Genomic DNA, 24,613 nt, shown 5'->3' with positions numbered 1-24,613 from the left:
GATGCTGCCAGACCTACTGCGTTTTTCCAGCAATTTCTGTTTGTGTTACTGATTTCTAGCATCTGCAGTTCATTGCAATTGTTTATGAAAAACACAATGAACCATTTAGACTCTTGAACCTGTTTCATTATTGACTTTGAACTGTCTTGGACCCTATCCGTTGATACCTTTTATCTAAGTTCAACAGATTTTGTCGGATATAGCATTTCATTTAGCAGCAGCTATAACCTTGTGTGTACGTTGGTGTGGAAGAGATATTCAGATTTTCACCAACTTTCATGGGATAAAGTGATTCTTCATTTCACTTGAATAGCTGACTTCTAACTTTAAGACTGAACTTTTGTTTTGGCTTTCCTTACAAGAGGAAACAGTCCTTGCTAAATCCATTTGAATTAAAACACTAAACTGTGTTTCAGTTGTGGCTCACTTGGCAGCATTTCCAACGCCAAGTTAAAAGATTCTAGGTTAAGTCCCACTCTTGGATGAACACACAAATCAGGGCAGATGGCGCAGCACTCCCTCAGTACTGGAGATGATGTAGTTCAGTGAGACTCTGAACTGAGGCCTTTCAGGTGGATGCAAAAGATGTGGTGACACTATTTTAAAGGAGGGATCCACCCTGCACCAACCTCACACAAACGTGCGGCTGCGTTTCCAGAGTGACTACAAATGTGCATTAGCTGCAAAGTGTTTTCGAACACTTGGTCACGAAAAGCCCGATATAAAGGCAAGTCGTTCCTTATTTTGACTGTTGTCCTAATATTATCGCACCTTTTTAGGAATAAATGACTTTTCTCATTTTCGCGAAGTTGGGTTGATGCTGACGGGGAAGGTTTGCCCTAGGGACAGCTGGTTTCGCACTCACACCTCGGGTCTCCTCTTCGTCAGGCTGGTGGGTGGGAGGAAGGGGCGGGGTCCGCGGCGACCGGAAGTGACATCACTGGAAAGTGGTCTATCGGCCTAACGGCGCGGGGGGTTGTGGGGACGGGCTGTCGTATTCACCTTGAGGAGAGTTCGAGAAGCGGCGGCGGCGGCGGCGGCGGCGGCGGCGGAGGAGGAGGTAGGATCCGGGCTGGGCCTCGCGGATCAGGCATGGCTCAATCACAGTCCCCTGCTCAACCGGGCCGACCAGATATCCTAAATTAATCTAGTCCCATTTGCCAGCAGCCGGCCCATGTCCCTCTGAAACCTTCCTATTCATGTCCCCCTTTTATAGAATCAAACCCCATGTTGAAGTCCCACTGAGATTTACTTCTCACCTTTGTCCGGTTCATAACCTGTCACCCACTTACTGCTCCCCTTTGACCACTGACTCCTCTCTCAGCCGAGTCAGTGCCCTCCTTTACCCGACTAGTGCCCCCATTTGCCCACTCCCCATCCTCCTCCCTCTACCATTCACCCCACCTGTCCATTTGAAACTAAATCCCCCCCCCTTTCCACTAGCTGCTACTTCTTTTTTGCCCATTCCACCTTCCAAATCAATGTCTCCCCTTCCCCTGTACATCGCAGATTGTTCTACAAGTGGCTAAAACGTGTAGTTACATCAGATTTGGCTCTTTAACATGTGAAGCGTTATCCATCATCCATAAATGATGATGTGAAGTGCTTTGATTATGTAACTCATTACATAAAGCCAGCATTTACTCGAGGAACGCTTATGTTTCTCCACTTATTTGTGATAAAATCATAAGAAATAATGCATTTAGCTTATTTAGCCCGCTAATGAATTTTATGGGCTAAGGTTCCTTTTTCAGCTGGCCATTAATCCAAATGGAGAGCAGTGTTTCAGATTTGTTTTCTCTTTAAATAGCTAATAATTCTTCAAAAATTATCTGTTGTGTTGGCCTCATTCTTCACCCATCAAACCTAATGTTGAAATAAGGCTCATAACAGCATCCTGTGGGATGTTGGCTATTTATTGCTATATATAATGAAAACTTATGAATTGTTCAAAGGCTGTTGCTTTTGGACCTAAAAAGTCCCCAAATGGAAGGTTGAATTTGCAGAATACAGGGTGAAAGGCAGGATTCTTGGCAGTGTGAGGAACAGAGGGATACTGGGGATCCATGTCCATCGAAACCCCAACATTGCCACCCAAGTTGATAAGGTTGTCAAGAAGGCAGACAGTGTGTGGGGCTTTCATTAGCAGGAGGATTGAATTTAAGAGCTGCAAGGTTATGCTGTAGCTCCATAGAGCCCTGGTTAGACCACACATGGAATATTGTGTTCAGTTCCAGTTGCCTCATTATAGGAAGGATGTTGTAGCTTTAGAGAGGGTGCAGAGCAGATTTACTAGAATGATGCCTGGACTGGAGGGCATGCCTTATGAAGAAAGGTTGAGGGAGCTAGGGCTTTTTTCATTGGATTGAAGAAAGCTGAGAAGTGACTTGATGGAGGTGTAGAAGATGACAGGCATAGATAGAGTGAATGGCCAGAGACTTTTTCCCAGGGCAGAAATGGTTATCACGAGGGTTTAGGGGTGATGTCAGAGGCAGGTTCTTTACATAGAGTGGTGGGTGCATGGCAGGCACTGCTTTAGTAGAGTCAGATACATTAGGGACACTTAAGCGACTCTTGGGTAGGCACATGGAATATACTATAATGAAGGGTATTTAGGTTAGTCTGACCTTAGACTAGGATAAAAAGGTTGGCACAACATCAAGGCCAAAGGGCCTGTACTGTGCTGTACTGTTCTATGTCCCATTACCTTGAAAATCTAGTTATATTGAAAGTTTGAGCAACAAACAAGGCTAGCTGTTTCATGTCATTACTGATTAAAAGCAACAAGTGGGGTTTCGTCATTAACAGCAAGTTACTATCAAAACAATGTTATCTATCTCAGAACTTACAATTAGTTACGAGAGCAGGTCAGATGCCAAGAATCATGCAGTGAGTAACTCTTCCTGATTCCCCGAAGCCTGGCACAAAGCAGGAGTGTGATGAATTACTCCCCACTTACCAGGGTAAGTGCAAATTCAGCAGTGCACAAGAAACTTGACAACATCCAAGGTACAGCAGCACATTTGATTGGCATTATATCTACAAACATGGACTCCCTCTACCACTGACCTTGTAACACTGTAGCAGTGTGTACCTTTTTTTATTCTCTCTTGGAACATGGCTATTGCTAGCCAGCCAGCATTTATTGTTTGTCCCTGTTGTCCTTGAGAAGGTGGTGGTGAGCTGCTGCCTTGAATGTCTACATGCTGGTGCATGTGATGGTAGGGAATAGAGGGTGGAGATGGAGAATTGTTTTCAGACATAAGACTGTGAACAGCAATGTACTACATGCATTGGTACTGGGTCCACTTTCGCTTCGTATTTATATAAATGATTTGACTGAGAATTTAGGAGATATGGTTAGTAAGTTTGGGAATTACATCAAAATTGTTTGCACAATTGACAGTAAAGTTATCTAAGATTGGGTCAATTGGCTGAGGAGTAGCAGATGTAGATAATTTATATAACTGGGAGGTATTGTATATTGGTAAAACAAAGTAGGACAGGACTTGTATAATTAATGGTAGGCCTCTGGGCAATGTGATTGAACAGAGACACCTAGGGGCTCATAATTCTTTGAAATTTACATCGCATATAGAGCGGGTGGTTAAGAAGACGTTGAGCATGCTTGCCTTCGTTGCATAGACTTTTGAGTATAGGTGTTGGGATGCCATGTTGAGGTTGTACAGGACATTGATGAGGCCTCTTCCAGAATACCGTGTGCAGTTTGGTTGCCCTGCAATAGGAAGGATATTATTAAATTAAAAAGGATTCAGCAAAGATTTGCCAGGATGTTGCTGGGAATGGAAGGTTTGAATTATAAAGATAAGATAAGATTAAATTAGATTCCCTACAGTGTGGAAACAGGCCCTTCGGTCCAACCAGTCCACGCCGACCCTCTGAAGAGTAACCCACGCAGAACCATTTCCCTCTGACTAATACACCTAGCACTATAGGCAATTTAGAATGACCAATTCACCTGACCTGTACATCTTTGGACTGTGGGAGGAAACTCACGCAGACATGGGGAGAATGTAAACTCCACACAGACAGTTGCCCAAGGCTGGAATCGAACCTTGGACCCTGGTGCTGTGAGGCAGCAATGCGAACCACTGAACCAGTGGGATCTTTTACACTGGAGGGTAGGAGGTTGAGGGGTGACCTTTAAAAAGGTTTATAAAATCATAAGGGGCATTGATAAGGGTATTTTCTCGAGGGTGGGGAAGTTCAAAACTAAGGGATATCTTTTTAAGGTGAGATTTAAAAAGGACAAGAGGTGCAATTTTGTTAATAGTAGTTTGTATGTGGAATAGGCTACCAGAGGGAGTGGTGGATGCAGATACAGTTCCAACATGTAAAATACATTTCAATAAGCACATGAATAGGAAAGTATTCAAGGGGTTTGGGCCAAATACAGGCAAGTGAGATTAATTTGGTTTGGGAACATAGTTAGCATGTAGTAGTTGGATGAAAGGACCTGCTTCCATGCTGTGTGACTCTGAGGGAGGGAATTCCAGGATTTTGACCAAGTGATAATGAAGGAATGACAATAGGTTTCCAAGTCAGGGTGAACTCTCAGGTGGTTGTATTTCTAAGTATTTGATGCCCTTGTGGAAGTGTAAGTGGAAGTGGTCATGGGTTTGGGAGGTGCTGTTTAAAGATTTTGTGAATTTCTGCAGTGGATCTTGTAGGTCCTGCACTCCGCTACTCAGAGTTTGTGGTGGAGGGAGTGGATGCTTGTTGCTGTAGTGCCAGTCAAGGTGGCTGCTTTATCCTGGATTTTGTTAAGCCTCTTGAGTATTGTTGGAGCTGTACTCATCCAGGCAAGTGGGGGAATATTCCATTACATTCCTGACTTATGGCTTGTAGGTGGTATACAGGATTTAGGGAATTGGGAGGTAAGTTACTTATTGAAGTATCCCTAGCCTCTGACCTCCTCTTGTAGCTACTTTATTCGTATGGTGAGTCCAGTTGAGTTTCCGATCAATGGTATGATACCAAGTTATAGTTTAATAGCTTTATTTGAAATCACAAGCTTTTGGAGCATAACCTCTTCACCGGATCAGAAGCACGCAGAACACAATTTATGGACACTGATCAAAAGATCTTGTAAATGGTGTGAGTGGGGTGTTGAATAATATGTCTCTGAAAGTGACCAAGAGTGTTAATGGGATTGAATATTAAGGGATAGTGGTTAGATTGAATCATATTAGAGAGAGACTGGTACACTTGGAAAAAGGAACAAGTCAAACAGTCAAGGCAGGCAAGAACAAAGCGAAGAATGAGTAGGACTGGCAAATTTAAGCTGCATTTATTTCAATGCAAGAAGCTTAACAGGGAAGGCAGATGAACTCTAAGCATGGTTAGGGATGTGGAATTGGGATGTCATAGCACTTAGAGACGTGGCTCAGGGATATTCAGGACTGGTAACATTGTTCCGGGATACAAATGCTGTAGGAAGGATAGAAAAAAGGGCAAGAGAGGGACTGGTGTTTTTGGTAAGGGATAACATTAAGGCTGTACGTAGGGAAGATATTCCTGGGATTACTTCCAGGGAAGTTATTTGGAACTGAGAAATAAAGGAATGATAACCTTTTGGGTTTATACTGGGACCCTCCCAGTAGTCAGTGGGAAATTCAGAAACAAATTCCATCACAAGATCTCAGCTATTTGTAAAAAAATAATAGGGTGGTTATGGTCGGGGATCTTAACTTTCTAAATGTGGATTGGAACTGCCATAGTGTTAAGGGTTTAGATGGAGAGGAGTGTGTTACATGTGTACAAGAAAATTTTCTGATTCAATATGTGCATGTATCCACTTGACCTACTCTCAGAAAATAAGACAGGGCAAGTGACTGAGGTGTCAGTGGGGGAGCACTTTGGAGCCAGCGACCATAATTTTATTAGTTTTAAAATAGTGATTGAAAAGGATAGACCAGATCTAAAAGTTGAAGTTCTAAATCGGAGGAAAGCTAATTTTGATGGTATTGGCAAGAACTTTTGAAAGTTGACTGGGAGTGGATGTTAGCAGGTAAAACAATGACTGGAAAATGGGAAGCCTTCAGATATGAGAAACTGAGAGTCTAGAGACAGTATGTTCCTGTTGAGTGTAAGGAATGCTGGATGACCAGAGAAACGGAGGCTTTGGTCAATAAAATGAAGGAAGCATATAGACAGCAGCGAGCGAGTGAAAGACAGTAGAAGTAAAATTAAGATGGAAATCAGTAGGGCAAAAAGGGGACATGTGACAATTTTGGCATTAAGGAGAATCCAAAGGAATTTTATAAATACATTAAGGACAAAAGGGTATCTAGGGAGAGAATAGGCTGCCTTGCTGATATTTGAGGGACCCTATGTGTCGAACTGCAGGAGGTGGGCGAGATACTCCAATGAGTATTCTTCATCAGTATTTACTATGGAGAAGGACATGGAATATATAGAATGTGGGGAAATAGATGGTGACATCTTGAAAAAGGTCCATATTACAGAGGAGGTGCTGCTGGATGTCTTAAAACAAAGGAGGATAAATCCCCAAGACCTGATCAGGAGTACCTTAGAACTCTGTGGAAGCGAGAGAAGTGATTACTGGGCCCCTTGCTGAGATATTTGTATCACAGGTGAGGTGCCAGAAGACTGGAGGTTGGCTAAATTGCCACTATTTAAGAGAGGTGATAAGGAAAAGTCAGGGAAGTATAGACTGGTGTGCCTGACATTGGTGTGGGCAAGTTGTTGGAGGGAATCCTGAGGGGCAGGCTTTACGTGTACAGGTACACAAACCTTTATCCAAAACCCTCTGGGCCAACTGGTTTTTGGAATTTTGGATTTTGGAATAAGTGACAGTTTCACCGTGAAATAAAATATATATTACCAAACAGCAGATGTACCTGTGAGTACTATGAATGCTGAGACAGAATTGACATCTGCCAGTGCTGGGCCATGCCACCACATTACATCTGAGTGATGTGGGTCAAGTAGGTGTGGAGTTGGGTTAACTGTTTGCATGCCCAACAACCTTGTTATGGAGAAAAAAACTTTATCCAAACTCCAAAGTTCTTTTTGTAAAGGATTGTGTACCTGTATTTGGAAAGGCAGGGACTCATTTGGGATAGTCAACATGGCTTTGCGCATGGGAAATCATGTTGTCAGGGTCTATAGCCTTAACACTATCCAGTGCTTCCACATATTTCTTGATATCACATGAAATGAATCAGATTGGCTGGAGACTGGCGTCTATGATGCTGTGACCACTGGAGGAGCCTGGGATCGATCAACCGAACAGCACTTCTGGTTGAAGATGGCTGTGAAAGCTTCAGCGTTAACTTTCACGTTAATGTGGTGGCTCTTCTGTCATTGAGGGTGAGGATATTTGTGGAGCCTCTTCTCCATTTCCTCTTCTGGAATTTTTTGAGGATGTAACTCTGAAGATGGACGAGGGAGATCCAGTAGATGCAGTGTACCTGGACTTTCAGAACGCTTTTGATAAAGTCCCACATAAGAGGCTAGTGAGCAAAATTAGGGCGCATGGTATTGGGAGCAAAGTACTAACTTGGATTGAAAGTTGGTTGGCTGATAGGAAACAAAGAGTAGTGATAAACGGCTCCATTTTAAATGGCAGGCACTGACCAGTGGGGTACCGCAGGGATCAGTGCTGGGACCGCAGCTTTTTACAATATATGTTAATGATATAGAAGATGGTATTAGTCATAACATTAGCAAATTTGCTGATGATACTAAGCTGAGTGGTAGGGTGAAATGTGAGGAGGATGTTAGGAGATTACAGGGTGACCTGGACAGATTAGGTGAGTGGTCAGATGCATGGCAGATGCAGTTTAATGTGGATAAATGTATGGTTATCCACTTTGGTGGCAAGAACAGGAAGGCAGATTATTACCTAAATGGAATCAATTTAGGTAAAGGGGCAGTACAGAGAGATCTGGGTGTTCTTGTACACCAGTCAATGAAGGTAAGCATGCAGGTACAGCAGGTATTGAAGAAGGCTAATAGCATGCTGGCCTTCATAACAAGAGGGATTGAGTATAGAAGCAAAGAGGTTCTTCTGCAGCTGTACAGGGCCCTGGTGAGACCACACCTGGAGTACTGTGTGCAGTTCTGGTCTCCAAATTTGAGGAAAGACATTCTGGCTATCGAGGGAGTGCAGCGTAGGTTCACGAGGTCAATTCCTGGAATGGCGGGATTACCTTACACTGAAAGACTGGAGCGACTGGGTTTGTATACCCTTGAGTTTAGAAGACTGAGAGGGGATCTGATTGAGACATATAAGATTATTAAAGGATTGGACACTCTGGAGGCAGAAACCTGTTTCGGCTGATAGGTGAGTGCAGAACCAGAGGACACAGCTTACAAATATGGGGTAGACCATTTAGGACAGAGATGAGGAGAAACTTCTTCACCCAGAGAGTGGTGGCTGTGTGGAGTGCTCTGCCCCAGAGGTCAGTGGAGGCCCAGTCTCTGGATTCATTTAAGAAAGAGTTGGATGGAGCTCTCGAGGATAGTGGAATCAAGGGTTATAGAGATAAGGCAGGAACAGGATACTGATTAAGGATGATCAGCCATGATCATATTGAATGGTGGTGCAGGCTCGAAGAGCAGAATGGCCTACTCCTGCACTTATTGTCTATTGTCCAGTGAGTGGTTTAATTGTCCTCCACCATTCATGAGACAGGTCTACAGAGCTCATCTGTTTGTTGTGGGAATGCTTGGTGCTGTGTATCACTTACTGCTTATGCAAGTTGTCCTGGAAAAAGTGAGGTTCACAACAAATTGTTCTGCTTAGTATCTACACCAGGTTGACAACTTATTTTTAAGAATAACTTTTACTGCTCCCGTCATGCTGCCCTGCATTCTTCACTGAACCAGGCTGATCCCCTGGCCTGATGGTGGTAATGGTTGAGTGGCAGATATGCCAGGCCATGAAGTTGCAGATTGTGTTGGGGTGTATGATTCTGCTGCTGTTGGCCCACAGCACCTCATGGATGCTCTGTCTTGAGTTGCTAGATCTGTTTGAAGTCCATCCTTTTCATCAGTGATTGTGCTACACAACAGAATGGAGGGTGTTCTCAACGTGAACACAGGACTTTGTCTCCAAAAAACTGTGGTGTGGCCATTCTTCCTGATACTGTCATGGACAGATGCATCTGCAGCAGACTGATTGGGAATGAGCAGCTCGATCAGTAGTGCTGCTGTTGAGCCACTTTTGGTGTTAGATATTGAAATACCCCCATCCAAATATGTGCTGTTACCACCCTCTGCTTCCTTCAAGTGTTGGTGGTGGATGGTGGTGGTGGCATTGTTTATAAAATATGATTCTGTGACTATGACTCTGTAGGCTGTTGCTTGTCTAGTCTGTGATACATCTCTCCCAATTTTGACACCAGTTCCCAAGTGTTATTAAGGAGGACGATGCACAGTCGACAAGTCTGTTTTTGTCACTATCATTTCCAGTGCCCCGGGTCTATGCCAGGTGATCTGTCCAGTTTCATTTCTCAAGACTGAGGCAATTTCAGAGGGCAGTTGAGAGTAAACCATATAGCTGTGGCTCTGTAGGCTAGGGATTGATGAGGGCAGAGCGGTATGTATGATCTATATGGACTTCAGTAAGGTGTTTGACAAGGTTCCCCATGGGAGACTGATTAGCAAGGTTAGATCTCACAGAATACAGGGAGAACTAGCCATTTGGATGCAGAACTGGCTTAAAGGTAGAAGACAGAGGGTAGTGGTGGAGGTTTGTTTTTCAGACTGGAGTCCTGTGACCAGTGGAGTGCCACAAGGATCAGTGCTGGGTCCACTACTTTTCTTCACTTATATAAATGATTTGGATGCGAGCATAAGAGGCACAGTTAGTAAGTTTGCAGATGACACCAAATTTGGAGGTGTAGTGGACAGCGAAGAGAGTTACCTCAGATTATAACAGGAGTGTTGCTGAACAAAGAGACCTTGGAGTGCAGGTTCATAGCTCCTTGAAAGTGGAGTCACAGGTAGATAGGATAGTGAAGAAGGCCTTTGGTATGCTTTCTTTAATTGGTCAGAGTATCGAGTACAGGAGTTGGAAGGTCATGTTGCGGCTATACAGGACATTGGTTAGGCCACTGTTGGAATATTGCGTGCAATTCTAGTCACCTTCCTATCGGAAAGATGTTGTGAAACTTGAAAGGGTTCAGAAAAGATTTACAGGGATGTTGTCCAGGTTTGGGGATTTGAGCTATAGGGAGAGGCTGAACAGGCTGGGGCTGTTTTCCCTGGAGCGTTGGAGGCTGAGGGGTGACCGTATAGAGGTTTACAAAATCATGAGGGGCATGGATTTGATAAAAGGCGAAGTCCTTTTTCCTGGGGTCAGGGAGTCCAGAATTAAAGCACCGAGGTTTAGGGTGAAAGGGGAAAGATATAAAAGAGACCTAAGGGGCACCTTTTTCACCCAGAGGGTGGTATGTGCATGGAATGAGCTGCCAGAGAAAGTGATGGAGGCCGGTACAATTGAAACATTTAAGAGGCATTTGGATGGGTGTATGAATAGGAAGGATTTGGAGGGATATGGGCCAGGTGCTGGCAGGTGGGACGAGATTGGGCTGGGATATCTGGTTGTCATGGACGGGTTGGACTGAAGGGTCTGTTTCCATACTGTACATCTCTGAATCTATGACTAGATTGCCTTCTCTCATTGACATTAGTGAGCCAGTTGTGTTCATCCAACGATAGATGGTGGTTTCATGGTTATCATTAGATTCTTAATTGCAGATTTTTTTTTGTTTATGGAATTCAAATTCCACCATCTGCATGGAGGAATACGAACCTGGGTCCCCAGAACATTAGTTGTTTTTCTGATTTAATGATAATACTAGTAGGCCATCTCCTCCCCTCAATTTATAATTAGATTACATTACAGTGTGGAAACAGGCCCTTCGGCCCAACAAGTCCACACCGTCCCGCCGAAGCGCAACCCACCCATGCCCCTACATTTACCCCTTACCTAACACTACGGGCAATTTAGCATGGCCAATTCACCTGACCTGCACATCTTTGGACTGTGGGAGGAAACCGGAGCACTGCAGAAATTCACCAAGACTCAGGGCATGGTGGCTCAGTGATTAGCACTGCTGCCTCACAGCACCAGGGACCCAGGTTCGATTCCCGCCTTGGGCAACTGTCTGTGGAGTTTGCACATTCTCCCCGTGTCTGCATGGGTTTCCTCCGGGTGCTCTGGTCCAAAGATGTGCAGGTTAGGTGAATTGGCCATGGTAAATTGCCCGTAGTGTTCGGTGCATTAGTCAGGGGTAAATACTAGATTAGAGTGATGCTGGAAAAGCACAGCAGTTCAGACAACATCCTGTATTCCTGATGAAGGGCTTTTGCCCGAAACGTCGATTTTACTGCTCCTCGGATGCTGCCTGAACTGCTGTGCTTTTCCAGCACCACTCTAATCCAGAATCTGGTTTCCAGCATCTGCAGTCATTGTTTTTACCTAGGAGTAAATACTGTATAGGGGAATGGGTTTGGGTGGGTTACTCTTCAAAGGGTTGGTGTGGACTTGTTGGGCTGAAGGGCCTGTTTCCACACGGTAGGGAATCTAATCTAATCTAATCAGTAGGTCAACCAGCCTTTTTTTAAAACTTGAAGCTTGCCAGTTAATTATCAGTGCATTAACTAGTGCATTCTCCATGGCATCACCCTTCCAATTCGAGTCCACTAACATTCAGCTCTCCCCTCATACAATATAAATCTTGTTTTCCTATGGAATTTCTTGTGAATTGTCCTGATTAAAACAAGGTGAAAATCTTTGTCAGAAGCTTGCAGCAGTTTTTACCGTATACAATGACCAATGTAGTTAGGAGTCGACATAACTGGTGTGTTTTTGCCAGTTATCATTATAAATTATTATAAAGATGGACTTTCATCTCATCAACATCTTTTAATATTATCATGACCGCCCAGAGCTCTTTAGCCTCACTCATGTATATTTCAAGCATAATTTGTATGCATTATCAAAAGAGGTGATCCATAACCTATAGCAAGATCCTCTACTTAAATGCCTGACTGGGATAAATAATCTTTAGATATGTTCTAACCAACTTGTTCAGAGATATGATTACATGCCTCTAGAATGGGTGGGACTTTAACCTGGGTTTCTGGTCTCAGAAGTTGAGACACAACCACTGTACCACAAGAGCCCTGAATAATCTCTATATATTGGTATCGCTTGAAAGATGCGCGTTGACCAGAACACTGGGAGAATTTCCCTCCTCTTCAAATGCTTGAGTAGAATATTTCGCATAGAATATAAATACTGACATTTTGATTCTTTAACCATTGTCGTGACAGTTTACAGTAGGATTATTGCTTGACCTTGTTGTAATTAGTTTCTAAAGGGCTTATTATGTTCTGCAGCATATACTCAACACCTTAGCTTATTGAAACAATGGGGGCATCCACGTCAACGCTACCAACCAATGTGCAAGCAGATTCTGTTACTGTTGCACCACAGGCATCACCACCTTCACAATGCCCTATGCATCAAGCCAAGAAGGAAGGTAAACATTTTTAATTTGTTGGAGTCAATGTTCTGGTGTCCTTTACCTTTACCTTAGGAACACGAAACACCACACACAACGTTAAGAAATTTTGGAGGCAATGGCATCCATTATTGTTGAGAAGTTTACAATGTAATTTTAAGATGAATTCACCTTAGCATTTCTAGAATAATAGCAACGAATTTAGTTGCTTTAAAGTTTACTATAGTAGAAAATTCTCCTTGTTGGTAGTTCATACATCTGTGACCGTTATTGTCACATTGGAACAAGTATTTTAAACTAATTTGCATGGGCATTGCTTCACTGACTTTGTAATTCTTAACTGAACAAAAAAAATGCTTTCTACTTGAATACAAATAACAGAATCTCAAGGCTGTCATTTTGAAATACCATTGATGCAGTTAATTGAACAACTCAAATGAATTATTACGTTCCCCTGCACCCGGTTTTGTCAGGTTGTCCTATGCATCAGGCAACAGCTGCCTCAACAGAGAATGCATCTTATCCTGTGCCTGCACATCAGGAGGGGGCGTATGAATATGTGGAGTGTCCTATGAAAGGAGGTAACAGGCCACAAACAGCGGATGATATTGATCCCAGTAATATGGTAAGTACAACAACTTTTGATTTAATCTTTTAAATGCTAACATCTATGTTCCTCCATTTTGTAAATTAGTGTGTTTCACTGCTCCTCTTCTGCAAGTTTCCACTATGTTAACGCATTTACGCTAATAAAATTCTTGCTAATAGTTTACTCTTGTCTTAAAGTTTTTAAAATTATGATATATTGCTTCTCATCAAAACCTGATGCTTTAATTCTGTTTGAAATTATGATAATTGGTGTGGTAGTTAAAGCATGAACTTCAGGTGTTTGACCTTATTGGGCAAATCAAAGGGATGTTACATTGTAACATTTATGGCACAGGGGTTGCAAATTCCATATAACTGAAATTAATATTAAAACAATGTGTTTTGTCAGTGGTTTTTGATGTTCAGCTTTATTCGTTCAGACTCTGAGCTGTGAAATTTTTTGTTGTTGTTTACTCTTCTCAAAATAAAGCTGTATGATTTCCTATTTGTTTTCTGAGGGGTAATCAGTATTTGGATGTATATCATTTTGTTTTGTAGATGCCACCACCCAACCAGATGCCATCACCAGATCAGCCATATCCACTTTCTGTAGTCCGAGAAGAATCTTCTATTCCTCGGACTCACTCAGAGAAGCATTGGGTATACCCTTCAGAACAGATGTTTTGGAATGCAATGATCAGAAAAGGGTAAGCAGTCAAAGACGTGCGTTAAATAAGCGCTAATAGTATGAGGGAAATGTCACAAAGCATGAGTATCAGATGCCATTATTACTGTCGGACTTAGGTTAAGCAAGGGAATGCTTCTGACAGGTGCTGACACTTTGCAGATTAAATTTTGTTTCTCTCTGCAGTCTGAATTTCTCAACCTCACTATAGAAATAAATTATTGGGAAAAAAAAACATTGTATTTTCTCTGCAGAACTCAGGAAGGGTTTGCAGGTGGAAGGATTAAAACTATGTATATGGTGTGACCTGTTCCTCCATACTATCTTCCAGTTACCTTTTCCTTATGTAGGGAATGAGGATACAAAGACAGGACTGTGATGCCTTCATGAGCTGTAGTCCTTTGGCAACTGGAGATTGTTGACACTCAGAATCATATCCCAACAAACGTCTGGTGAAGAAATTAAAAAATACATAGAAATGTGAACTCTTTACCTGTGTTGCTAGAACAGTGTTGTAAATAAATGAAAATAGTTTTCTTCATCCCATTGTAATCTGGCATGGCTTTTATATTGCTCAGCTGTCTTATATACTAATGTGTAGTTCTGATTAATAATATAAAATACATGTCACTGTTGAATGTTTAAAGGGTCACTGGTTTATATTCTATAATTTGGCATTCATTTCACTCAGTATAAATGTTTATGTAGTTCTTGGGGAAAACCTGATTATTTTGTGCAATGACAAATCATTCAATGCCATAGCTTAAACTTCTATTCCGTACTCTAACTATTTTACAGGTGGCGCTGGCAGAATGAAGACATTTCAGCTGATGATATGTCAAACATTATTAAGATCCATAATCAGAACAATGAACAAGCCTGGAAAGAAATACTGAAGTGGGAAGCACTCCATGCCAAGTTAGTTCATAACTCATAATAGCCTCATTTCTTGAACAATAGTTCAGGTTATAAAATGAAATTGCAGTGCATTATGCTCTGATCAATTGCATTACCATTTCACTTGATCAAAATTAATACTTGGAAAGCTAAATCTCCACTGATCCCCTTAGGAATGCAGTCTTTTTGGTTCTGAAAGTTCACATCAGTTCTTTGTGTTAGTTATTTCAGTTGTTTGTAAATAGGTTTTCATTTGTTTTTGAAGTCAGTATGGGGAACTTAAAAGGAGTTGCTACAGATTTTATTTTGAAGGCAACAGCTTTAGTGAAGCTGATGTTGACAATGGATAAGGTATATAAGTGAATTTCCCACTTAACAGAAATAGCTGAAGCTTGTCCTTTCAGCCTGTTGCACCATTCATTTAAGATTAAAGCTGATCTTTGCCTCAACTCTACTTTCTTGCAGTATCCCTATATCCTTTAGTTTTCTGAATATGCAAAAAAAAATCAACCTCCTGTACTGGATGTTCTCGATGACTGAGTATTCCCAGCTGTCTGCGTTTGGGAAGTCCAAAGCTTCATAATTCTTGAGTGAAGAAACACTTAGGTTCTGTCAATAAAAAAGATGCCGAGCTTCCAGGTGCCTGCCACTTCCAACACACTACCTTTTTCCCTGGCCAACATCTCTGTCTCAGATTTGCTGTAGTGCTCCAGCGAGGCTCAGTGCAGGCTAGAAGAGCTGTACCTCATTTTCTGCTTGGGATCTCGACAGCCTTCTGGATTCAATATTGAGTTCAACAATTTTAGGGCGTGGAGCACCTTTTCCATGTCCTTACCCCCAATCCCCATATATCATACCTTGTTATCACATGCTCTGCTATGATACACTACCCCTTGTTAGCCATTAGTAGTCCTGGTTAGCAGCTATTCATTTTCCTTAGCTCACTGTTATCCACTCCTTTGTCTGTCCAACTGTTCTGTTTCTTTGGGCTCTATCGCCATTTATTGTTTACTCCTTACCACCTTTCCCCACCATATATTCTGCATGTAAACTAACATTTTCCTAGCTACCATTAGTTCTGAAGAAGGGTCACTGGACCTGAAACGGTAATTCTGATTTCTCTCCACATATTCTGCCAGACTTGCTAAGATTTTTCTTGCACTTTCTGTTTGTTTGTGAGGAACTTTCTCCTTAGTTCTAAATGTCTGACCGCTTATTCTGAGGCAGTAATCCCATATTTTCGAATCCCCATCCAGTGGAAATGCTTTCTCAGCACAAACCCTGTCAAGCCTTGATGTACTCAACCTCTCATTATAGGACAATCGCCTTGGACAAGAAAAACCATCTGGAGAATCTTTGTTCAGCTGTCTGTGGTACAATATTTCCTTCCTTGGGTCAGGAAACTAAAACCGTAATCAGAACTGTAGTTGCAGCCTCACTAATACTTGGAGTGTGCTAATAAGACTTGTCTAATTTCCCATTTTGGCTCTGCCACATTCCTTCCAACTTAACCCTGCCTTTATCTGCAGATTCTTTACATTCTCCTTGTTGCTTACTTTCCTATCCTACTTTTTATTGTCAGCAAATTTGAAATGTTACCCTGAATGGTCTCACCTAAATTATTGATACAATTTGTTATTATTTAATGTGTATGTACTGATTCTTGTACCTTGCTAATTATGGCTTGCCAACAGAAAGTATCCTGCTTATTCCTACTCTGCAGTTTTCTATCTATTCACCAATCCTCTATTTTATCATGTTATGTTCATTCTTTCAGAGAGGGCCATTTTTCTGTGAGGTTATTAATTAATATCCTCACTGCACAATACTTGATCCAAAGCAGCTTGTTCCCGAGTTGAGGTTCCTTGATGTAGTGTGATCTAGAAACGTTTGTATTTTCCACGAACTCTCCCTACCCATTGCAGCGAATTTGATTTGCCCAGCCTCTCTGTAGGTCAAAGTTCCCCAATAATTACATTATTACTGTTGCTGCATATGCCTTGAATTTCCTGGTTCTCAGCCTTCTACAACTGTTGCCATGAGACATGAACTCCCAAGAGTGTTCCTGCCCCTTGGCTCCACCGAAATTGATTGTATTAGATGTTCTGAGCTAAAATCCTTTTCTCTATTTTAGTTTTTTAAAAATCCAGTCCTTTATTGTCATGGCTACCCCCTTTCTTCTTTCCCTATCTTTTAAAAATAAATATACTGGAATATTTCAATGCTAACGTTCATCACTCAGCAATGTCTCCAAAATGCAATTGAATCAAACTGATTTTCTTTGGTGCCGTCATTCAAATGGTAAATTGCAAATGCTTCATATATTATATGGGTACTTTGTTTTTAGCTTTTATGTTACCCAATGTCGCTAATGCTTTATTGCCTTTGTTGACCCTTTCTCTCATCCTGACCCACTCAGCTTAATTTTACTGAAAATACTACTCTGCTGTAGAGCCTTGGTATTTTCATTGCTTCTTTGATTGAGTGGATTCTCAGCTCAGCAGTTCTTTTTGTTTGATTTTTCCCTGTTTTCCGGAATATTTAAGTGGAGTAACGTATTACTGTCTGGAATTTAGTTGCATTATTGAGTCCTGTCTGAAAACTACAATCTTGGCAGGGACTGAAATTGGTTTTCAACTTTGCATCTGACTGATCGGTCAACATGTTCTCCAGGCATACATTCATCACTTAGTTTATTCATCATGCTCTGTTCTTGCTTTATTTCAGCTGCCCAGGTACACCTTAGTCAGCTGTGATATTGAAATTTGGTTTGAAATAGCATTGTGAAAGAAGTCATGAAAAATGGGAAGAAGATTGTCTTTATCATTTTACTGACAAATGAGTTACTTAAGTAATTCCACTGAAATAGTTTCTTAAAATGCCTTTGTTGTTCCCAACTTTGGTGTTAAAATGTTCAGAACAATATATAACTTTACAAGTTTGAACTACATTTATGACCATTATTACAAGATATACTGTTATTATTGGGTTGTAAGAATATAAAAAGAGACACTGCTAGGCCCTTCAAATGTACTCCACTCCATGTGATCATGGTTGATCTCCCTTATCTTCACCTTTCTGCACTATCTCCACATCTTAAATTTCCTTGGTATCCAAAAGTCTTAACAACTTCAATCTTAAATATACTCAGTGACTGAACCACCATGTAGGGTGAAAGCAATTCTAAGACCCACAACCTTTTGAAGAAATGTCTCTTTATTTCACTCCAAGTGGCTGACCCCTTATTCTGAGATTGAACCGAGTATCAAAACCCCTTCAAACCATGGAAATTGTATTACCAGCATTCACCGTATCAAGCATTTAAGAATCATGTGTTTTCGATTGGATCATTTCATAACATTCCAATATTGATCAGTTTTCATTTTCATGTATTCACTAAGTATGGTATGTAATCTTGTTATTTTGGATTTTTGTTCTTGATAAGGTTCTTGATTCTTTTGTTCCATTGTTTCTGTTTTTGTGGAATACTTAAGCAGACTGTGTAACAAAAAGCTAGCCAATTCTGGAGACTGAAAAGGGAATTTGTCAATCCAGTTGGCAGACATACAGATTTAACACCCCTGCAGGGAATCTCTATGTTCACATTATCATTTGAAACTTTATTATAAAATTCCAGGCTTGTAAATTTAAGTTGTTTTTATTTATTGCCAGACTCTTAATTGCTTTTGAGGAGGTGGTCACGAACTGTCCTCCTGAACCACTGCACGTGTGGTGTGATACACTGTCAGTGCTGTTAGGAAAGGAGTACCATACTTTTAATCCAAAGACACTGAAGGTTTGCTGAGCCAGATGCCATCCTAACTTGGAAGGGGAACTTGCAGGTGTAGGGTTTCCATGCACCTACTGTTCTTATTCAAGGTGATAGAGGGTATAGATTTGGAAGAAACTTTTGTGAGTTGCTGTAGTGAATTTGTTGATTTGTGGCAGCAGAGTGTACATTGTGCTGAATGGGATGCCAGTCAATAAGGCTACTTTATCCTGTATGATTTTGAGGTTCTTGAGGTGTAGTCATTCTGGTATTCTATCACAGTACTGACTTGTGGATGTGGGGAGTCAGGAGATGAGTTAGCCACATTAGAATTCATAGCTTGTTGGCTGACATGGTATTGAAGGGACTCTAATTTACTTTCTGGCCGCTGATCACTGGATGTTGAAGGTGGGTATTCAACGATGGAAATGCCATTAGAGGTCAATGGGAAGTAGTCCTCAAAGATGGTCAATTCCTGGTACTTGGTTTCAAGTAACAGTTCCATCATCTATTAGCCCACACCTAAATGTTTTGCTGCATGTGGGTATGAACTTTTCAACATCTGAGGATTGAGGTGGACTCTGCTGTGTGCAAGTGTCAATGAATATCCCCATTTCTGATGCACATGATGTCCCTAGGTTTACATAGAACCTTTGCACAGCAGGTTGTTACTGGTAGACATGTTTGTTTGAAATCTCTGGATTTACGGTAACTGTGCAGCATGTGTGATATGGTGAGGATCTCTAATACTAACTATGTTGGAATTCAGTCACAGCTGAAAATGCATGAGTCTTGCTCTGTGTATTATAATAAATGTCATGTGCCCTGTTGCACTTTTACCTCTAATATAACTTGAGGTTCACCAAACACAAATTCAGTAATAAAGTCATAGGAGCAAAATTGGGCTTTGATATTAATTCAGTTCTGTTGAGAATGTTTACATTTGTGTTTTGATATTTTAGAGAATGCCCCTGTGGGCCTTCATTACTCCGCTTTGGGGGAAAAGCGAAGGAATATTCACCAAGAGCTCGGATTCGTTCTTTAATGGGGTATGTTTTATACTGTTCATTTTAAGTCTTATTTAAAGTAATTGGAAAATGCAGCAAATTACTTTGTCATGGGCATTTAAAAGAAAAACTTCAATGTGTCAGAAGCCACATTAACTCTTCAAGGATGTAAATAGAGTGCCATTGGTGTTTTTGGGAGAAAGAAGGCCTTTGTGATTGGATGGTGTGCATGTATGGGTGCACTTGGGTGCAAGAGAACTTGTTAAACAACTAGTTTAAATCTTGCCATAGTATGGCTCAAAGTAAATTGCCTTGAATCCAGCCTATTCACACTGACAGTTATATTTGCACTGATACTATTCTTACTCAGTCGAGTGTGGTGCTGGAAAAACACAGCAGGTCAGGCAGCATCTAAGGAGCAGGAGAATCAATGTTTTGGGCATAAGCCCTCCATTGGCTCATTCGTGATGAAGGGCTTATGCCCGAAACGTCGATTCTCCTGCTCCTTGGATGCTGCCTGACCTGCTGTGCTTTTCCAGCACCACATTCTCGACTTTGATCTCCAGCATCTGCAATCCTCACTTTCTCCTATTCTTACTCCTCAACAATGATACCATAAATCTCCTTATTAAACATCTTAGTCCAGCCTTTGAGATTAAGAATTCCCTTTCATGTTGAGGGAATCATGTACATAAACCTTTACCATCGTTTAGGACACATGGCAATTATCAAAGAATCAAGCTAACGTAACTGTTTTATGTTAATGTGAGTGAACTGAAAGTCAGGAATTGCCATGAAGTACATTTGTAGAATTCGTGGTCTGCCTTATTTTCCCTTTCAATATGTTGTGACTACCATCTGGTGGAATTTTGAATGAACTGCACTGACAAATTTAGCAGAACTCTTGTTCAGGATAAATATTTGTCATTCCATGCTAATTCTTTTTGCACATCACCACAAAGTAATTGCGGATTTAAGTTTTTAAATTCGTACAGATTTGCATTATTATTTTACTTGCATGTGAACAGTTTGCATCTGAAGTTTCTTTAATGTAAAAAATTGTCGCAAGGCTTTTCACAACTGATTGACTTGGAATGATGGAAGAATGGACTGGAGAAGAGAGTGAAAGCCTGGTTAAAGAGCTGTCTTTGGGAAACATTTAAAAAGTGAGAGAGAGGGAGAAATAAAAGCTGTTGAGAAGGGATTGCAGAGAATGTTGCTAAGCTGACTTGTTGCACCATTGTGCTTTCTAAATGTGACATTACATTGGCATTGAGAGGTTGGTTTCTATCAGTCTGAATGACAGAAACCTTACCAGCGTTTGCTGTCGTTACTTCTCTGAAACTGATAGCAAGTGCTGAAGCCATTCAAGGAACTGAATGGCTTACAGCTGTTCCTATGTACACTGTTGTGTGTGTCAGTCATACCTTGGTTGGTAGCGCTTCCACCTCTGAAGCAAAGCTGTGGATTACAGCACTTGAGTACCAAAATCAAGGTTGGTATTCTAGTATAGCACTGAGGAATTGCTGTAGTGTCCAAGTGCTGTCCTATAGATGAGGCATTAGCCAACTGTTCTTTCGGTTGAATGTAGAAGACCCTGTGGCAAAATGCTGAAGGACAGGAGATGGCCCTCACCATCTGATAAAATATATATTCAAAAAAATCTGATCATTGTTGTCTTGGAGTTCGCTACGGGCGAATTGGCTATCTTGCCTTTATTGCAAAAGTGACTCTTCTTAAAATGTAATTAATTAACTTAAAGATTTGAAATGACTGGTTTTGTGATGGATGCAGATCTTTGATCCTTTGCATAACTGGTAAGCAAGGGGCTGCAAGGTTATCAAGAGTAGATGTGTATATGGATTTGAGGTTACAGTCAGATCAGCTGTGATCTTAGAGTCATAGAGTTATAAGCACAGAAACGGATCTTTGGTTCAACCGGTTCATGCTGAACATAATATCAAGCTATATTATTCTCACTTGCCTGCACCTGGCCCATATTCCTCCAAATCTTTCCTATTCGTGTACTTATTCAATGTCTTTTAAACATGTAATTGTACCCACATCTACCATTACTTCAGAAAGTTCATTCCATTTGCGAACCATCCTCTATATGAAAAAAAATCACTCCTCATGTCTTTTTAAAATCTTCTTCCTCTGACTTTAAAAATATGCCACCTAGTCTTGAAATCTCCCATTCTAGGGAAAAGACAATGGCCATTTCTATCTGTACCTCTCATTATTTTATAAACTTCTATCAGGTCACCTCTCAACCTCCTACGCTCCAGTGAAAAAATGTCCCAGCTTATCTGGCCCTCCTTAATAACTCCAATCTTCCATACCCGGCAATATTGCGGTAAACATTTTCCAAACTCTCTCCACTTTAATAATATCCTTCCTATAACTATTGAATGACCGAGCAGGCAAGAGGAGCCGATGGACCTACTCCTTGCTTGATTGTATGCTAATTGCTGCTGAAAAGGAGTAAATGAATGAACTGACAGTTCATTCAGAAAATGAGACGTTATTGACCATAATCAAATGCTCTAGTTTCATGTCAATAATTTAGTGTTTTATATTGTGGGCCCAAAACCTTTAGATCAGTGAGCCACTTTAGACCGTCTGACCATCTCCCTGATGACTAAAGTTAAATTGGAATGCTATGCATGTATTTAATGTCAAATTTTTGCAAATTGACTGTGATATCTCAATTGTTTTAAAACATTTAGGTATGAACTACCTTTTGATCGACATGACTGGATTGTAAACCGCTGTGGAAGGGAAGTACGATATGTGATTGATTATTATGATGGAGGTGAAGTTGACAAATCAACATATCAGTTCACAGCTCTAGATGTGCGTCCAGCTCTGGATTCCTTTTCTGCAGTATGGGACAGAATGAAAGTGGCATGGTGGCGTTGGACATCATAACATCTATTTAGATTGTAGCAGTTACTGCAAATGAACTTGTGGATGTCATAATCTTAAATGTTTTAAAATTAAATTGAATTATCTGCACATTATAAATGAGCAAGCTGCAATTTGTACCTGCCATTATCCAGATACCACGTGCTTAAAAGCCTCTAACAAACCAACTTTCATCATTTCTGTGTATGGTTTATAATGGAACAAGACTTGCCAAAAGGTCTTATTTATGTTCTGTTGTATTCTTTTATGTTTAGTTCTTGCATCTGTGGATTGGGAATAATCAATCAAAATTAATTTGAACATATCCTTCAGGGAATTACTTTTGTGAAGTAATACCTCTCTATATTCCAATGTATTAATTTGAAGTATTAAATTTGAATATATGTTTGAGTAGCCTGATGGAATCTTGGGTGATTATAACCATTACATTTTTCTTTCTTTTTGAGTAGCGCTTGAAAACTATGATGCAATACTTGAGTCCAGTGTGCTCGCTCTTTCAAGCTGAGAAGCAGCACATCAGAATGAGGGTGGGGATGGACTAATTATATTAATTCTCCTATTGTACCAGAGAGCTGAATAATTTCTGAAAAATGATACAACAGCAAACTCTTGCATTAGCTTTCCACTAAATTGGGAAGTACTTAGTTTCAAAAAGTCCTTTTTGTTACTTTTTTTTAATGTATTATTTTTGGTGTTCAGTACTTTCTTAATGACAGGCAATAAACATGATAGTCTCTGAAATGGATTTCCCATTACCTGATTACAGTAGATATTGTAGTGAGCATCTAGTGTGAAAAAGAATTGTAGTCAAAACCATAAGATGAAATTCTAATTTTCACATTCCTTACCAGATAAACATCCTATAGTAGGAAAATAGTCTTGTTGAAACTATGCTGAAATTTTGACTTGTTAACTATTGTCCAAACTTATTTTCAGGGAAGAGTCATGCTATAATAATATTGGCATTTCTTTGCTAACATTTGGATTAGGTGCCAAATAAACTTGTACAGCTCAAATAAAACATTTTTACTTAAATATGAAAACAGTTTTACAAGTGTTTGCATTTAAAACTTTCAAGAGATTTTCCCAGAGTTTAAATTACTACATTTTTACTCGTTATTCTATGCATCAGTCAGAATATAAACCTGAAAGGTCCACAATAAAACACAGAACCACAAATGCTGAAAATCTGAAATAAAGTGCTAGAGAAACTTGGCAGATCTGGCAACATCTGTAGAGAGAAAGCAAAGTTAATGTTTCAGTTCCAGTGATGCTACTTCATAAAGATCCATACTTGTTGCTGCAGATCTAATGATAAATGTTTGGAAGCAAATGCAGGCAGATTATGAAAGATTGAAATGAAAAATAATCTGTCATTGTTCATCAGTCTATGAAACTAAGCTATCAGGTGCAGCAGATGCCAAAAAAGGCAAATAGTATGTTGGCCCTTGTAGCAAGACGATTTGAATGCAGGAGCAGGGATGCCTTGCTGCAATTATATTGTGCCTTTGTGAGACCGTATGTGGAATATTGTATACAGTTTTGGTCTCGTTATCTGAAGAATGTTTGGGCTGTGGAGGGGTGCAATATATGTTTATCAGACTGGACTGACAAGAAAAGAAACTGGATTGATTGCACTATATTCTCTGAAGTTTAGAGGAATGATGGGGGATTTTCTCTCAAGACTATTAAATTCTATAAGGAGTAGACAGGGTAAATGCAGGGAGTCTAGAACTAGGGGTCACAGTCTAAGGATATGGGGTAGGCCATTTAGGACTGAGTTGAGACATTTCTTCACCCAGAGAGTGGTGAGTTTTGGAATTCTCTGCCACAAAGCAGTTGAGGCCAAATATTTAGTTTTTCTTTGAGAAGGGGATAGATATAGTTTAGTGCTAAAGGGATGAAAGGATATGGGGAGAAAGTGGAATAGTGTCTTGAGCTGGATGATCAATCATGATGATGTTGAATGATGGAACAAGCTTGAAGGGCCCAATGGCATACTCCTGCTCCGATTTTCTGTCTAGGTTTTCTGAGTTTTTAAAATCTTGACAGCCAACTCCTACGTAAATGTTCTAGGCTTAGGTAAGTAAGTATGTAGTTATGGGGGAGCAGTATGCACACAACTGGATATACAGAAATCTTTACCTACTCCTAGTGTTCTTGAACACTTTCAAAGCATGCTTAGTACAGCCAATGCCTCAGTTTGCCATCATTG

The 24,613-nt window shown here is 40.7% G+C and overlaps 1 protein-coding gene across 1 annotated transcript; it reads left to right on the top strand.

The window, feature by feature from the left end:
* Window positions 1-967: 967 nt before the first annotated feature.
* On the top strand, window positions 968-23,441 carry hccsb (holocytochrome c synthase b). The gene is made up of 7 exons (XM_072574606.1): window positions 968-1,060; window positions 12,400-12,542; window positions 12,998-13,149; window positions 13,671-13,819; window positions 14,596-14,715; window positions 19,426-19,512; window positions 22,200-23,441. Exons 2-7 carry the CDS (start codon window positions 12,431-12,433, stop codon window positions 22,399-22,401), a joined length of 822 nt encoding a protein of 273 aa, XP_072430707.1. The 5' UTR covers window positions 968-1,060; window positions 12,400-12,430; the 3' UTR covers window positions 22,402-23,441.
* The last annotated feature ends 1,172 nt before the right edge of the window (window positions 23,442-24,613 follow it).

Source organism: Chiloscyllium punctatum, chromosome 7 (assembly GCF_047496795.1).
Source record: "Chiloscyllium punctatum isolate Juve2018m chromosome 7, sChiPun1.3, whole genome shotgun sequence".
NCBI lineage: Eukaryota > Metazoa > Chordata > Chondrichthyes > Orectolobiformes > Hemiscylliidae > Chiloscyllium > Chiloscyllium punctatum.
This window is presented reverse-complemented; position numbering and strand designations above follow the sequence as displayed.

Coding starts and splice junctions, on each gene's coding strand:
- hccsb (XM_072574606.1), top strand. CDS start 12,431: ATGGGGGCATCCACGTCAACGCTACCAACCAATGTGCAAGCAGATTCT. Junction 13,150..13,670: donor ATATTGATCCCAGTAATATG/GTAAGTACAACA, acceptor TTTGTTTTGTAG/ATGCCACCACCCAACCAGAT. Junction 14,716..19,425: donor TGGGAAGCACTCCATGCCAA/GTTAGTTCATAA, acceptor TTGATATTTTAG/AGAATGCCCCTGTGGGCCTT.